At 30.5% G+C, this 18,202-nt stretch overlaps 2 protein-coding genes across 4 annotated transcripts in view; both read left to right on the forward strand.

The window, feature by feature from the left end:
* The window catches only part of msk (importin-7 msk), a 94,790-nt gene that overhangs the window by 36,038 nt on the left and 40,550 nt on the right, over positions 1–18,202 (forward strand). For both annotated transcript variants that reach the window (XM_067271269.1, XM_067271339.1), the window contains exons 7-11: positions 2,794–2,839; positions 10,610–10,709; positions 13,328–13,521; positions 15,933–16,022; positions 16,221–16,386. In XM_067271269.1, the coding sequence (XP_067127370.1) occupies positions 2,794–2,839; positions 10,610–10,709; positions 13,328–13,521; positions 15,933–16,022; positions 16,221–16,386 (596 nt within the window). The remainder of the gene's footprint in view (positions 1–2,793; positions 2,840–10,609; positions 10,710–13,327; positions 13,522–15,932; positions 16,023–16,220; positions 16,387–18,202) is intronic.
* Positions 1–18,202, forward strand: part of LOC136976278 (four and a half LIM domains protein 2-like) — a 157,764-nt gene that overhangs the window by 168 nt on the left and 139,394 nt on the right. The window lies entirely within an intron of this gene.

An 18,202-nucleotide genomic window follows, 5' to 3' on the forward strand; every position in this document is an offset into this window, starting at 1 on the left:
GTGAAATTTTGCTTTAAGACTGGCAAAACTTTTACTGAAATGTGGGCTTTGCTTCAGCAGATCTACGAGGAGGACTTTTTGAGCTGTTCAGTGTCCCAAGTGGTTTAAGCATTTCAAATTGGGCAGAACATTGAGGAAGATTCAAGATCGGAATGACCTTTGATGTCAACAAATGATGTCAATCAATATTTACATCATTTGTAAATATTGATTTTATACATTCTGTGATTCATGGAAATTATTGTTTGACTATGCGAGAGGTTGCTGTGAAAGTCAGCAACAGGTCATGCCACGAGATTTTTACCAAAAAATTTGGTGTGTATTTATCTCTGCAAAACTCTTGCCATGTCTGTTGACCAATGTCCAAAAAGAGAACTGTGTCAAGATCAGCCAAGAGTTGCTTTATTATGCCAATATCAAAAAAAATTTCATGAAAATCATCATAACAGGAGACAAAACTTGGGTTTAAGGCTACGACATAGAAACCAAGGCACAATCATCACAATGGATCGGCATATGTCACCTCGACCAATAAAAGCATGCACGAGTTGTTCAAACTTGAAGTCAACGTTGATTTTTTTATCATCATGGAGTAGTCCATTATGAATTTGTGCCACATGGTCACACTGTTAACAAGGTAGTCTACATTAGAAGTTATAGGACATTTGAGGGAAGATATGGGAAAAGAAGAGCTGGGTGTTGTATCACGACAATACTCCATGTCCTATGTCTCTGCTTGTTGACCAATTTTTGATCACCAAGAATGGTGATTGTCCTTTTCTACCTCCATACTCTCCAGACTTGGTCCCTGCAGGCTTTTTTTCTGCTTATAAAATGAAAACCACCATGAAAACATGTCATTTACAAAGTGTAGACAAGATTTGACAGAATTTGCAGAGAGAGAGAGAGAGCTACATGCTGTCTCACAAAACGAGTTTCAGGGAGCATTCCAACAGTGACAGAAAACTATAGGACTCCAAAGTATTCACCCCTGCTTTCAATGCATGCAGGGGTGAGTACAGTGAATTCTTTATCTGTTTGACAGCTTAACCAGAATTAAACTTCTCTATCACCATTTATCATTATACATATTAATGTTGTTAAACTTCTATCTTGTTGGAATTAAGTTTATTCCAGAGTTTCGTTTCACACTTTAGAACTATAGTATAGTAATGAAAAAGAAACTTGAGATCATAATGTAAGAAAATTGAATATCTTTGTACATTTTAAAGTGATTGGAAAATTGCCTGCATGACATGACCTTTGAACTTTCACCAAACAAATGCTGTTGTCATAACCATTTGAACAGCTTTGTAGTGGCTAAAGTGTAATTTTTAATAAATCAATTACTGAAAAAAACAAAAAATGTTTAAAAGTTACATCTTCTTGATAATTACAATATAGGAATTTGTCTGCTTTGATTTTTATTAGTTGCTTAGATCATAAATGACAGTATAAATGTAACAATTCCAAATATATTTCCCACTCCTTGAAGTGGATAGTAAATTGCCTTCATAACTCTACATTTGAATGAGATTCAGTTAAAATGAGTTTTTACAGCTGAAAAAATAAATAATACTTTGTATTTACATATTTTAATTATATATGCCATGTATACTTTTCAGTATATTCACATTCCTAACTCAAATTTGATGTTTTCGTAATCGCTTTATAATGACTGGGTTAAAATTCAATATGGCTGCTGGCACATACCTCCAAAAAGCAGACAAACTTCTTGGTCTTGGTGGTATCTGCTATTCTGAGATTACACTGTATAATAATGTAATTATGGTATTTATTACCATAATTACATTATTAAATGATAAAAATCCACTCTTTGTTTGTATGATAAAAGTCCACTCTTTTTTTAATAGACCTTATGTAATTGGTTATTGGAATTGTTGTTATGAAATGGGAGGCAGAAGTGAGAACTTAAAAAATTAATAGTTTTACTTATAACAAACATTTAGTTACCTGCTGGATTTAAATATGTAAGTAAACAGAGGAAAATAAAGCAACAGGGCTTCTCCTAGTAACATTGAGCAAACAGCGAAGAATCCAGCACTGAATCCCACATTCCTCTGGACATAGGGAAATGTGGAATTAGGGAGATTGGTTTCCATATTGCAAGCAATGGTGCAAGTCCCCCTGACTGAGACTTTGGCTAGAGTGGCTGCAAGACCCTTAGCTGTCATTGTTGCTTCTGGATTCAACTTCTCAGGAGTCAGAATGCTTGAAAGTGCAGCCCTAAGCCTGTGGTAAACTTTACAACTAAATATGGCCATGAGACCAATATCAAACAATTACCATGTGGGAAAGTTGGAAAAACTTTGAAAGGAGATAGTTCAAGAGTATACAAACCTACTTCAAGATAAATGAGTGGTCCCCAACCTCACATTAAATGAGATTACTTGCTGAATTTAAGCATAAGTAAGCAAAGGAAAAGAAACATTTCAGTAAATTTTTTTGTACCCTTGTCTACTTAAACCTCGTTTATTAATAGGACTTATTATACTGGTGTATTTCCAATTAGCAAATAGAGGAGATCCTAGTCAAAAGTCAAAACAAAATATCTTTATTTTCACAATGAAAAATTACTGGTCATGTGCCTAGATTCAGTCCCAGATTTCCCATAGTAGTAGCAGTAGGATAACACTTTTACTCTGCCATGAAATAAATTGCCTTAAAGTATTTTTTTGTATTACATTATCTTATTTCTTGTTTTTGTTTTATATATATATATAATTATATATAAAGTTTTAAATTTTAAATAAATTTTTAATGTGTTTTCAGTGTTAACCATGCATTTTCTTGGAAATTCCTTAAAGTACACATGATGGTATGTTGAATAATTAATACTTTATTTATCTAAATTTCTAAATCTGTTTAATATTTATTATGTAATAATAATAATGGTATATTACAAAGATGTTTATAAATAATAAAATGCTTCATGTTGCAACTTTGTGTTGAATGTTTTGTATCAAAATTATATAATTCAGTTTTGTTCTATAAACCAGGGCTGTCCAACTGGCGGCCGCGGGCCAGTATACGGCCCGCCAAATTATTTTTACGGCCCGCGAGTACATTTTACTATGAATAAATTTATCTTACTAAATTATTATTATTAATATTAAAATTATTTTACTATGTGAAAATTACGGCCACAATGTTTTCATTAATATATTATGAATATTTTAATGTTTTCTTTTTTAGTATAAATAAAATATTTTTTTAATTAACATAAACTGACTTTTCATTTATCAACCTTCTTGGCCCCCGAAATGTTTGGTGAAGAAAATATGGCCCGCGGGCTATGATAAGTTGGACAGCGCTGCTATAAACTGTCATTCAGATAGTATATTTTATTATGTTCTACTTTTATTTGGATTTAAAAATAAAAAGTACATAGAATTAAAAAATCTTAATAATTGCTAATATCAATCCTAAAAAAACTATGAAAAACATACTCTCCAATAAAGTAGATCATTTGTAATTTATTAAAAAAATTTTTTGCATCATTTATTAATGTTTATTTCAAATTTATAGATTTGATAATTTATCTAAATCTTTATATATACATTAAGATGAGTGATAATTAATCTTGACGACACTGTTCTATTCTTAGTTCACTAATGTGCCAAAATGTGATAAAATACTGAATATCTGTATTCGTGTAACAAATATTATTGTTATTTATGAGAATATTATAAATACAAAATATAATTCCTTATTAATGTTCATAAATAAAACAACCTATTTACAAGGGAAAGTCAGTAAGTACCATATTTTACGGACTATAAGATGCACCTTAATTTTTAAGCAATTTTTAAAAAAAATACCTATAAGATGCTATGGACTATAAGACGCACCTGAATTTTGGAGGCAATTTTTCGAAGAAAAAAGTGCATCTTATAGTCCGTAAAATACGGTAAGTCACAAATGGCATTTTTAAAAATATCAAGACAGATAGAACAAAACATGGTTAGTTTTGGAAGTCATCCTCTCTTTATTTTTCAACATAGTCTTCACCAATGTTAATACATTTGTCACATCTCTGTATCCAATCTTCAAAACCTCGCCAATAAAACTCTGGGTTCCATTGCCTTAACTGTGTTTGCATCTTCTGTTCAACCTCCCAATACCTATCAAGGGGATCTTTAAGTGAATAGAAGAGATAAAAATTGCTTGGCTCCAGGTATGATAGAGAAGTTCCCAGTTAAATTCCTGAATTTTTTGTTGATGATGTGCTCTGCTTGAGGACTAGCATTATCATGGTGCAAAATTACCCTTCTATGCAATAAGCCAGATTGTTTTTTCTGGATGGCAATTTACAACTTTGTCAGAACATCACAGTACAATGCAGCATTCACATTTTTGCCTTTCTTTTGAAAATGCACCAATAGTATGCCTTTGGAGTCTCAAAACATTGTAAGCATAACCTTTCCAACTGATGGTGTAACCCAAAATTTCTTGCTTACAGTTGAAGAGGGATGTTTACATTGCATTGAAGCATGTTTTGATTCCAGTTGATAATGGTGCACCCAAAACTCATCTCCGTTAACAATTCTGATCAGTGTGTCCTTTCCATTCTTTGTATATTGAATGAGTTGTTCCAGGCATAGTCCCATGTGGTTCTCTGTCAATTGTCTGGGTACCACGAGGTGCACATTTTTCTGAACTTCAAATGATCATGTATTATACTATAGGCCAATCCAGGGGTGGCAAACCTATGGCACGCATGTCCAAAGTGGCACGTAAGAGAAATCATCTGGCACGTAATGTATCATATGATTTCTGTCTTTTTCAATCATCCTTTCTGTTTATCAGCTGATCATTTTTTTTTTTCAATTTTTTACATTTATTCGAATTAAAGCATATTCGTTTAATTTCGTTAAATATCATTATTTGAAGTTTAATACATTGGCACGCATTAACATCTTTAAAGCTAAATATGCTTACAATATGGCATGCAAACTCAAAAAGGTTTGCCATCCCTGGGCTAATCCATAGAAACACTCAATTTCAGCTGCTTTAGTATCAGTTGTTACTCTGCTGTTAGCTTGAGTCTTCCCCACTTCTCAATAGTGTCTTCTGTAGCAATCTAACCAGGGGACCTATTCTGAGTTCTTCCGATAACTCAACAAGAGCAATACACGGGATATTCGACAAGTCCCCTTAGCGAAAGGCAATTAACGAACCTTAGACAAATCACTATTCTGTGCTCCATATTAAGTGGGTTTCGTTATGGGTAGTCGGTCAAGATGTGTCTGGGTTCCATGGTAGCTATTACGCTTTAACCAATCACAGTTTAGTTAACATTGTATTTTTGTGATGTGACTTGCCATCTGCCGTTTTCTAAATATGGTTTTAGCATTGTCGTGTACCAGCGCTAGTGAAATAGTTTTGTTTTAAAATGTCGAAGAAAGGACAATGAAGCCAGCGAACTACAAGTCGCCAGTTTGAGATGCTTGTTAATTTTATGGAAGACAACCCTAAATTAATGTCAGGGAAGTTAGATGCTTCCTTTACCATAAAAGATTGCCAGAAATTGTGGCAAGAAATAGCCGACTGTCTGAATTCCAATAGAGTCTGCTCACAAAAAGATTCAGAAAGATGGTGAAAAGTAACTGATAGTCATACATTTATATATTTATATTCAAAGCTATCATTTTAATTTGTGAGTGAAACCTATTTCAGAAATAATGTTTATGCTATAGCTACTTACTTTAAATTTTAACAAGAAAGCAATTACATTATTCATACAATATTCATAAATAGTTAAAGTAATTATTTTTAAGCAATACAACAACATAGTTTATTAACTCTCTCTCCAATTGCTCGTGAAGTAAAATCATTCTTACACCAAAAGACATCATGTTGTTTTCACTTTTGTTATGTTCCTAATGGCGGCTCAAGAGTGATCAATAACAAAAGCTTAGTTATCACACGAGGCTATTGGAACCGAAAATGAAATGTACGGCTTGAATAGCATTTTCACAGTTAATTAAACGCAAATCACGTGGTTCCGATAGAAACTGGTTTTTTATCATATTTGTTACGATCCTACTAAGAATAGGTCCCCAGGTTGATTTTTATCATAAACCTGTGAGTGTCCTTAGGAGAATTTTCTCTACCCAGCTGTGTACAGCGTTACAATTTCCACCATAAACAGGAAGCCTTTCCTTATGAATATCCTTTGCTGGAAGGCCTTTTGCCTACAAAAATCACAACAGCACACTGCACTTGTACACGCTCCCAGCACCGTAGCACACTGCACTTGTACGCACTTGTACATGCTCAGCTCAGTATAAACATGGCTCCCAGCATGGTAGCCATGTTTATACTGAGCTGAGCATGTCTAAGTAAGCACTCAGCTCCAGTGGAATAGCGTGGGTGTCAGCTGCCTGGGGCAGAGGAAAATTTTGCCACCCCCTTATTTTCATTACTTATACCTATATAAGTAATGAAAAATTTCGTGCTCATTTCAATCGATCCAAATTGTAGCTGCAACAAAAATATGAAATGAAATGATTCAAATTTTTACAAGATGATATTATTTATAGTGAAATTTTGCCGCTCCCTAAAAGTGCCGCCCGGAGTGGGCCGCCCCCACTATGCTACGCCACTGCTCAGCTCAGTTTAAACATGGTTGGAAATGTAACTGAAATGAAGTAGCATAATGCTGCTACCTATTAATAACTTTGGAAACTAAATAAATACATCATATATGAGCCAGTAATGGTTTGGGACTTATTTACTGCATTTCCCTCATGTAATGAATAACCAAGACACATATGAAATTCCTAGTTTTGTTTTAATTGTAAATAGTTTAGAACAAATTGTTGTTAATAATAATAACAATAATAATATTTATTTATTTATTTAAAAATATAAATATGTATATTGTAATTCTATTAATATAATTAAAATTTAATAAATTTGAAAGCTTATAACATACTCTTATTATTGCTAACATAGGTTGTCATGCATAGAAATGAAAGAATTTAAAACTTAATTACATATTTTCATTAATGTTGATATAAAAATTGAATTGTAGCATATTTAATTGTAAAAAGAATCTGTTTTTAAACTTATAGTAGTCAAATATGAGTACAGTAAAGTTGGACTGATTTTTTTCAAAACATTGAACTATATTATTATATTGTATTATTGTGGAATACTAGTTTATGGGAGAAAAGTATGGAAAGAACTATATTCAACATTTTTAAAGGATCTCACGTTAGATAGCTATTGTGTCTTAGACATAGCAGAATTACACAAATAAAGTATTAAATTTTTATGTATGTATTGCTTTTATTTTACATTTGTAATGTTTTAGATATTAAGTAATTACTTGTCTTTGTTAGTTAAGACTCAAAAATAAACATTTTTAAAAATATGATTATTGCTTGCTATTTTCCAATTTGTTATTTTCTGTCATTAGTGTTCAGATTGCTTCATAAATTAAAAAGGTCAGTTGTAAGTGCAATTAAATTAATTGTAAGCAGGTCTATTTCTGTTTGATTTATCAATAAATTGCCAATAAATTTATAAAATTGCAATTTATCTAAAATAATGTAGCCGGATAATATAAATACTTGTAGCAAAAACTTAGTAGTACATATTTAAACTTAAGAGTTTATAATCTTTTAGTTTTATGTACATACAATACATACTACTTCAGATACAACTGATAGAAGATTCATTGTGCATCTCACAAGGAATTACTGCAGAAGTCTGATCCTGTTAACAAAGATAGCAAACCTCTAAAGAAAAACTGGGAAATGTCAGCAGGCTCAAAAGGAAGAATCCAGATGAACAAATTATATCTGAGCAAAGATCTTTACTCTCACAAATAACATATAGAGGAATTTTTTCAACAGATCCACAAATACACAATCCAAAAAAGAAAGAGAAAATTTCTGCACACTCTCAGACAAAATAGAGGAGTCTCCTTGGCAGAGCTACAAAAGTGGTCAAAACTGGTCACATTGCCAACCAAAAACTGAACCTGTAGATGAAAAGATACAAAGTTTTCTCTGTCAAACATAACTTGATGTAACATGGATTAGAATTCATCAAAAAGATGTATTCCTTCAATGATGGCAAATGACTAAAAGAAATGAGAATAAGTGTCAGTTACACTTAAGCTTATGGACAATCTTTATTGCCTCAGTTTGAATGGACAGATGAAGGGAAAGGTCTGATATTGAGATATTGCCTACAATCATTTACATGGTTTCAGTAATAAGGCATGTGGTACACTGAAAACTTTGAAAATTTGATAGTTCTTGAAAACTCCAAGCCCTCCATATTAAGCATAGGCAATATTGGGTTAAACCACCAAATTAAAATCAAAAATAGGATGAGAGATTGCATGTTCTAGGATTAGCTAATAGTATTTTTCCACAACTAGAAACATTTGACTTTGTGTAGCATAATCTAAGATGCAAAGTCCATAAAAGGCTAGAGTTGAGAAAAACCCCAAAACACTTAACTGATGGAAAAATTAATACCCTTTTATCACAGCATTCTTCAGCAAATAAAAAGAACAGTTTTACCAGGACTGATGCTTAACCTGTTACACTTGTACCAGTTGTATGCTTGAGATAGGACTCTTTAAAGTCTGGAAAAGTGCTGAGAAATTTCTCAACACAAAGCAGAACAAGACACTCAGTATAGCCTTGAGAATACAAACCAGAATTAAGATTCCTTGATACTGCCCACAGCTAAGGTGATAACACTGCTTTAATTAAGGGCAACCTTGCATAACAAATGCTCCCAAGAAAAATCCAAAGAGAGAAATCACTACACTACAGTGATGAAGCATAAAATCAGTCCAACAAACAAGAGCAGGACATACTATTCTCAGTGCAATGTATTTATATATGAGGTTTTATCAAAAGCATTTTCAACGTGAAGGAAAGCAACTAATGCAATTTCCTTGATGTTCAGGGGTTTCTCACTTTGGAAAACCAAATTGTGTAAAGCAGATTCACAGGACTTGTCAGGTTGATAAGCAAACTGAAGTGAATGGAGAGGAATCCTACTAAAAAAAATATCCCTCAGATGCTTATTAATAAGCTTCTCCAGTGTTTTAACATGAAAAAAATTAGACTGAAAAATCTAAAAGCCTTGGCTTCAGAAGAGAAATTAATGCAAGCTTTAGGAATGAAAATCACATTAACTAGCTACCAAGCCAAAGACATAGCCAAATGCCAGATAGGCATGGTAGATGTGAAAGAACCGGAGCAAAAGTATTAGATCCAAATTTTAGGTGAGCCTGAATAATACCATCAAGCCAGTTGATCTAAATTCATTAAATTGATCAATGGCTTATTTGTTTTTAGAAGTGTAAACCTTTGATCTAATCAAAGTCTAAGATTTTCTATTAGCTCTGGATAAGGGCTTAGTAAATACCAAAAACTCATTATAATCATGTATTTTCCCTGAATAAAGGTCAAGGGCTTGATTCTGGGAAAAATCAAAGAACACAATTTAGATTCTTTATCTAAGTCTTTGTGAGATGGAACTGCTAGAAACGTTAGAAATGCTTGAGCAAAAGTTCCTTCATGACGACCTTTTTTCCCTCTGAAAACTCTCTGATATCACTCACCAGTACAGGCAAATAATCTTTGAATAGAAGACCTCAGAGCTCAACCCCTTGTTCCACCAAGGCACCATTTCAAATGATAGGTGAGCTTCTCTTGAGTAAGACGCTAAAAGTGCATAACTTCTAGTAGCTGTCCCTTACTATCAAAAGCTGTCAAGTCCTACATACATGAGAGGGAGAACACAGTCTCAAATCATCAATGTTCATGTATTGGAATAGAGGAAATACATGATTGATGCCTTCAAGAGCTCCCAATGAGAAAAGGCTAGGTATTACACTGTTGTATTTAATGTCCCAAGAGAGGGTCATTTGCAATGACTACCCTCAAGTAAGGAAGGCTCACTGAGATGATGCAGCACAGATACCACCACAACAAGATGGAGAGATTGAGTGGAACAATAGACAGAATTAAAGAACTTGAAGAAATTTGCTAAAAAAATAATTGTATATTATGTATTCACAAATAAATATTAAAATATTTGTATTCACAAATAACAAAACATTTCAACTCTTAACTTCAATAATTTCCAATGTCTTGCAGATATATGACCAAGTTTCTTAATGTTGATGTTAACTATTTTTTTTTAAAGAAGAATTAAGCAGTTGTTAAGAACATTATGTAATTTTAAAGTATTAATGAAGTTTAAATTTCCATCTGTAACAGTGTCATTGAATGTTTCTGAACTATGAATGGAAGCAAAAGAGGTGTAGAGAAACAGCTGATTTTGAAAGTTTTACAGAGAAATTGAACTTTAAGATGAAATATTTTATATACTTGAATTTATTTTTATTGTAAATAAGATGTCAGAATTATTAGTTGAGAAATTTTATACACTTGATCAATTAATTAGTTGTCTTAATAAAATGATTAGATGCTGTATTGAGTCATTTTAAAATGCTGATAAATTTTTTATTGATTTAATTGAACATGATTAAAAATCTATATTTTAAAATATAAATCTTAGTAATAAATTTTTAATGTTTTTATTCTAGCCCATTATTCAAGATGTAATTTTTCCTTTAATGTGCTATACAGATCAAGATGAAGACTTGTGGAATACAGACCCTCATGAATATATACGTCTCAAATTTGGTAATGTAGTAAACTGTTTTAAATTCATAAATTAATTTTTATAGTGAAATTGCTATAATTTATTAATGTGTGTATGAATTACAAATTGTTACATGACACAGACCATAATCCATTATTAAATATTTGAATGTTAATTAGTTGTTTTATATTAATATTTATTGCTGACAGGGTATGATTTTTCTCTATATCTTTACAAGCAAAAGGTCTAAACAACTATAAAAAATCTTGTATTCAGTGATTTACTTGACAAGTTTAACCCAGTTTATTATTTTATTGTTTTGCATTGGCACAACATTTTTCCTTCTATTTGAAAGCATTTCCTGCACTTACTGAATAAATAACTAAAATAATTGCTGAATTTTGATATAAATATGCTGTTCATATGTTAAACTATTTATGTCCAAAATAAAGGTGTGTATAACTGAATAAAATGGCTTGGTTATAAACTGGATTATAATATAAAACATCCATCAGTCATTAGCTTTGAAAATGTTGGTTTTGTATTTTTAACCAATCGGATATTGTCCTGACCTTCTAACTTTGTTTCAAATGAATATGTCTGTAACTTGATGATTGCTTGATTAATTTTAAAGTTGGAGTACTAACTTCTAGTAATGTCAATAAGTTTAATTGTTTTATTGTCTTGTAAACAAAAACTCTCTTCCAGATTTTAAGCCAGTCAAATTATAATGTTATTATTTTATTGTACTTGGAAGAATGTTTTCTTTAACATTTAATTAACAACTAGTTTTGTTAGATCTGATTAATTTTATATTTCAGTTGCAGTTCAACTGGCATGCCGGTAACCCATTTTTATGCAGCAGGCAGGTCTTTCCATGAAAATACAGTACATTTTCAAAACGAGTTTCGGTGTTTGGTGGACATTTTATAAAGATATATATATATATATAATTTTTATAAAATGTCAGAAATTATTAAATTAAATTAAATAATTAAAAATGTGTTTTATACAGTTTATATTAAATAAGAAACTCAACTTCTCCTTGACGTGGGGGTGAAATACTAAATCCGGATTTAGTACAGTTTATATTAATTTTTGATCAGGAAACGTAAGTAATTAATGGTAATAATTTGCTCAGAACTACAGATTTACATAACTTTTTACTTATGTCCACATGTCAGAAACGTTCAATGATCCTAATTTACATGGGGAATTTTAAGCCTTATTTGCATTTTAGAATTATATAATTTTATTACAAGATTAAGTATAGATTAACATAAGTGTTTATTTTACTTCATTCAAAGACGTTACACATAACTCAAAATAACTAACTAAATCTGTCTATTTGAGTTATTCTAGGGTTTGATTTAATAATAATGTTTGGAATAATGGATGATAATGGAAATAATGTATGAAAAAATTAATTTACAGTTTCTTATAATTTTTTGTGATCAGGATTTGCCTTTATTGTATTTATATACTTCATATTAAAAATGACTTTTAAGTTAGTTATTCAGAAAAAAAAAAAGTAAAAAATTTATATTTTTATCACTAGTTATTTATATTTATTATTTACTTCAATATATTTAATAATAAATTTATGAATTAAATTAATTATGCAATAAATTGGAAATGTCTGTTAGGAAAAATTTTTTATTTAACTAATAGAAAAATATGTAGTTATTCAAAAAGAATTCCCAGACTACAAAAATTATTCTGTTTATTGCAAACTAATACTAATTACAATGTAGGGTATATTTCTAGAAAAACAGAGTTTTTTTGACAGTTGAGAAGCTGTATGTGATTCCTTGCATGACACAACAGATATCAGCGTGATATTCTAATTCATTCCAAACATGGCACAGTATGCCTAAGTCAATGACAATTTTAGTGTTATACATAGTGCATTCAAAGTGGCTGGTAATGATAGCACATAGACATGATCATTCACATAGTGCCACAAGAAGTTAAAGGATGTTGAATCAGGAGATCTGGGAGGCCCTGTGACTTTTCTTTTGCATTGCACACTTTTAGCAGTGAAGTGTGTAACCAGTGGTGTGCTGGACTATTCATATAAAAACTTGTGGACAAAAGACATAGATGTACAGTACAGTACACCCATATAGTGATGATATGTTTCATGAAACCAGGGGTTCTTTATGAATAACTCTGTATTTCAAAAACTAATTTTATTGAATTTCATGAAATTTTTAAAAATTTTATTGAGAATAAAATATTTTAGGAAATTTTATAGATTATCCAGAATTAAATCTTATTTATACCACTTTTATTGTAAAATTGGAGAAAATACAATATAATTTTATTTTTTATCTGTTTTGAAAGTTGGTATCAGATGAATATATTCAACAATATAATATTTTATTGGGAAAACAATAAATAACATTATGTACATAAATACATAAATTAATTTTTTTCCTAACATTTGCTGTTAATGCTGATTTTATTCTCATTAATTCATTTTTTTTTATAAATATTCTTATCTTTCTGGATATGGATTTTTTTTATCATTATAGCATTTTTATGATAAGATTTCTTCTAACATGTTTATCTAATGAGGATTATATAAATTAATTGCATTTGATAATTTAGCATGTTTAAATAACTATGTTAAAGCATTTCTCATTTATTTATATAGATGTGTTTGAAGATTTTATTTCTCCAGTGACAGCAGCACAATCATTATTACATTCTGCCGTAAAAAAGCGGAAAGAAATTTTACCAAATTCTATGGGATTTGTAATGTCTATCTTAACAGATCGTAATTCTAATCCTAGACAAAAAGATGGTGCATTACATATGGTTGGAACAGTTGCTAACATACTAATGAAGGTAGGTTAGTTTTTATATATACTTAGTGATTTATTATTTTAAATAATTGGATAACATGAATGAAAAGATTATATATTCTGAAATTTAAATGAGTTTTATTAAAAAAAAAAACAAAGTGATTAGACTATTAATAAAATTTCATCATTAGATTACAAGTAATTGATTATGTATTATTGTTTTTGTTAATTTATGTCAGTGGTTCTTAACCTTTTAGTGATAAGGGACCATTTATCAAAATTTCTCTCTTGCCATGGACCACGAGCTGTTTGGCAGTAATATAAGTGCTTATAAAGTTGTTCTATATAATTAAACATGTACAAAATTATTTGGAACCAAGAGTATTAAATTATTTGTGAAAATGTTACATTAATTATATTATTTTAGTGCAATTTTTGTAACTGCATAGTGTTTACTAACTGCTGGATTCTTTGTTCAGTGCTACTCAAAGCCAAACGCATGTCGGCACTGGCATCCAACTGATTTCGATGTTTATTTTTAATTATCAAAAGTACTGAGAATCCTTGCTCGCATAAATATGTGGTTGAAAATAAAGGTAGGTACCGTAAAACGATTTCTCGAATTTTAGAGGAAGCAATAGCTTTTTGGCTCCAAAAATCTTCAAGATTAATTCCTGTCTCGAAAGTATCCTTGCAGTTACTATCGTGTTGCATTTCAATTAACTCTTGTATTTCCTCCTGCACCTCAGAAATATTGACTATGAAAGGATTGCGGATCAGTTTCCGAATACCTTTGTTCTTGCAGTCAGGAAAATAGCTATTGAATTCATTTTTCAAGTTTTGCAAATGGAATGTAATGTTCTTTTGTATTTGTCCTTTAATCTCAGCACACTTGTTCTCTGTGCCTTCTATATCTGTTACCGGACTATGGTGACACCTGGCACAGGTTAGTAAGGTTAATAACGTGCCAAGGTATTTACTAGGGAAAGTTAAACCCAGAGAGGTTTCCCGTTGCCGTCTCTGGGACGCAATGTTACGCGTGGGAATAATGCCTTCCGGGAGGTTATTTAATGGAAACTGGCCCCTATTTAGGTGTTACAAACGTGGAGAAAAACCCAGAAAACTCCACGTGGCCACCCTGTCCGAACGCGGCGGGAACCCGCGACCAAACTCCTAGCGTTTATCAACAGAACCGCTCGGCCACTGGTGGGCATCTCAGCACACTGTCTGTCAATAATAGGGTTCAATGTATCAAACGCAGAAAAATTCTCTCTTTCAACTTTGCTGATCAATACGTCGATTTTAGCGATAAACGCACTGATTTTATCTTCAAATGCAAATATATTGCTAGTGCCTTCCAATTTCATATTTCCTGAACCTTGCAGTTGAAGGTTCAGTTTATTTAGTTGTGCAAAAAAATCCACTAAATAAGCAAAATGTATTTGAAATTTAAACTGACAGAACTCGTCGTCATTTATTTAATAATTTTAGGATGACTTCACGGACCACTTCGGGTGCTTTCAGGGACCACCAGTGGTCCACGGACCACCGGTTAAGAACCACTGATTTATGTAATATAAAATAGAGCAATATTGTTCATCTCTTATACAACATATTATATATTACAATAAATTATTGCATTATTTACTCTATAAATACAAATTTATGATTTCTCAATTACTATATATCTTACGTTTAATATATACTTTAATCATAACCAATTTAATAATTAAATTATTAAAATAAACAAGTAATTTTTTGGTGTATTTCTATATTTGAAAGATACATGACCAATATTTAGTTTGTAACAATTATTTAAACTAAACAGCAAATATAATGAGAAATAAACAAAAATTTTTAAAATGAAAAATAATTGCATATTGGTTTGGATGACTAATCATTGATATTCAAATTTATTGAAACAGTGTGATTGATACACTGAACATTCCAAGCATTGAATGAAAATTTAACACATTGACTCATTAATGAAATGGTACAATTACTCTCTCTACTAATTACATTACTCTACAATTACTCTCTCAAATAAATTTATTTGAGAGATTACAAAATCTACAATTACAAAATCTCTCAAATAAATTTATTTGAGAGATTACAAAATCTACAATTACAAAATCTCTCAAATAAATTTATTTGAGAGATTTTGTAATTGTAGAGTAATGTAATAAATCTATTTGACTAGTGACAAATAATAATAGGACTATATGAGATTTAGGTTTAAATAACAAGTGCAATTATTTACTACTTAATTAGGATTTTTTTTATAGTGCAGTCTAAAATATAATACTTAAAATATTAAGAATGTTCATGAAATAAATAAGAAGTAAAAGTTTATTGTCACATATATGTAATTAATAATTTTTAATACAAAAAAAAAATTGTTTATGAACTTCATTATTTTCTAAGTTAATCATTTACAAAGAATTAATTTTTCAGAAACCACTTTTTAAAGAACAAATGGAAACCATGCTAGTCACATATGTATATCCTGAATTTGAGAGTCCTCATGGTTTTATGAGAGCAAGGGTTAGTATTAATATTAAATCTAAAAATGTTATTTAGATTATTTGGAAAGAATATTCTAAGAAAGTTTAATAGTTTCTTCTATTATTACTTTTAATTTTAAGAAATTCATAATTTATTAATTAATTTATTTTATTATTATTTATAAAATTAAAAAAAAATTCTAAAATAAAATTTAATAATAATAATAATTTTTTTTAGGCTTGTTGGGTTTTACATTACTTTAGTGAAATCAAATTTCAAAATGAAACAAATTTAATTCATGCATTAGGTTTAACCCAGCATTGTTTATTAAATGATAAAGATATGCCTGTAAAAGTTGAAGCTGCAATTGCATTACAAATGCTTATTACCAATCAAGAAAAAGGTATGTATATATATTATTTGATTAAATAAATACATTTGTATTTACGCCCATAATTTATCAGACCAAACATGCTAAAGTTTTAAGTTTATTCATTTATGTCTCTATATTGCAATACATTACAGGGATGTGAGTACAGAGGATTCTGAAAATATTTATACAAGTAACTTAAACATTAACATTACTTTTTGCACTTGTTGGAATGTGCTTGTAGATGACTTTGTTTTGAGTATATGTTTTTGCTAAACTGACCAAGATTTCATTCATTACCCTTCATCTATGCTGGTTGACAATTGTTCTTAGGGTGTCCATAATGGTTGAAATTGTGCTAGCCACACAGCTTTATTGTGCTGATACTGGTGTATTAGTATATTAATCTGGAATATAAATAAATGAAACACTTTTAAACTAATGGATATTTTTATTTTCTATTACAAGTGATTTATAATATGTTTTTATTTGAGAATATTGAAAATTTATATAATTTATATAGAATGTTCATCTGTTAGTGTCATAATAGAAATTTAATTACAGTAAAACATCCTTTTTTGACATTTTCCAATGAAGTTTTTGTCAGGATTCTGCTGTTGAAGAATTTATCATGTCGTATGGAGTAGTCTGAAAATAAGATTTCTGTGTACATATACAAGTTGATGATGACTTGGTCTGCAGGCAAAATTCTTTTCATGTCCTCGGATGTCAAAGGGGTTGGTTGCTGAAATTCTTGAAAAGTAAAATTATGTATGTTACGACATCTGAGAGACACTGATAGGTCAAAGCTGTCATTTGACAAAATTGACCAGGCCTTCTCAGTACAAAATTCATCCTCTTTGATGACAATTCAAGACTACATGTGATGGCAGCAACTGCCTTCCATGCTATTTGGGTCTATTTCAACCAACTCTTTTTAGTCCCAACCTCATATCAAGCAACTTTTTTTCCACCTTTGACAATGGCATTTTACCAGCAACAAAGAAGAGGTTTGAAACTTCATCTATTTTCAGTGCATAGGCTTCGACAAAAGGGATTTCTTTAACTCCTTATTCACCGAATTTTCCCCGTAAAAATTTAAATTAATGATTAAGAATATACTACAACCACCAGTTTCCAAGCAAAGCACATTTTTCTACTATTGTCATGTACCAGCGTTAGTCAAATTCTTTTGTATTAAGATGTCATGAAAGAAGGGAAAATGCAGCCGGCAAAGTACAAGTCATCGGTTCAAGATATAGGTTAAAATACTTCGGCTCTTTCTTTTCTCGTGATTCTCTGAATAAATGTAATAGTAATGACTTTGGAAGATGATAAAGTTCTTTAAAGCATATATCACTCAGCTGAAAAGCATTATCTCAAAGAGGAAACTGAGATATTTGTCACATGCCACATTGAATGCTAACAAAGTCCTTTTTTACAAGCTTTTTTTATAGTACTTTTAAATTTTTATTGTTTGGTTTTTTTACCAAACAATAAAAATTTGAAACAAAAAATGAAGTTTGTGTACAAAAAACTTTTTATCCAATTTTTTGGAAGTTAGTTGGTTTTGGAACCAAGAAAATTCTTATGTATTTACTATATTTCTAGCTAAGTTGCTATTTTAAGCTCTAGTTTTTGTGTTTCAACTTTTACAAAAAGAATGTCAGAAAGCAAATGAAAGTATAATTCTTTAAATGAAATCAATAATGGTTGTAAATAGAAGAATGTAACTTTGAAGTATGGTATCCCACCAAGCAGTTTATCTACAATTTTGAAAAATCTACAGCTCATTTTAGAGCCCTCCAACAAATTAGACTTTGATGAAAACATACAAAAATTTGTAAAT

This window comes from Centruroides vittatus, unplaced genomic scaffold (genome assembly GCF_030686945.1).
Source record: "Centruroides vittatus isolate TY-2023 unplaced genomic scaffold, ASM3068694v2 contig_10, whole genome shotgun sequence".
In the NCBI taxonomy this organism is placed as follows: Eukaryota; Metazoa; Arthropoda; class Arachnida; order Scorpiones; family Buthidae; genus Centruroides; species Centruroides vittatus.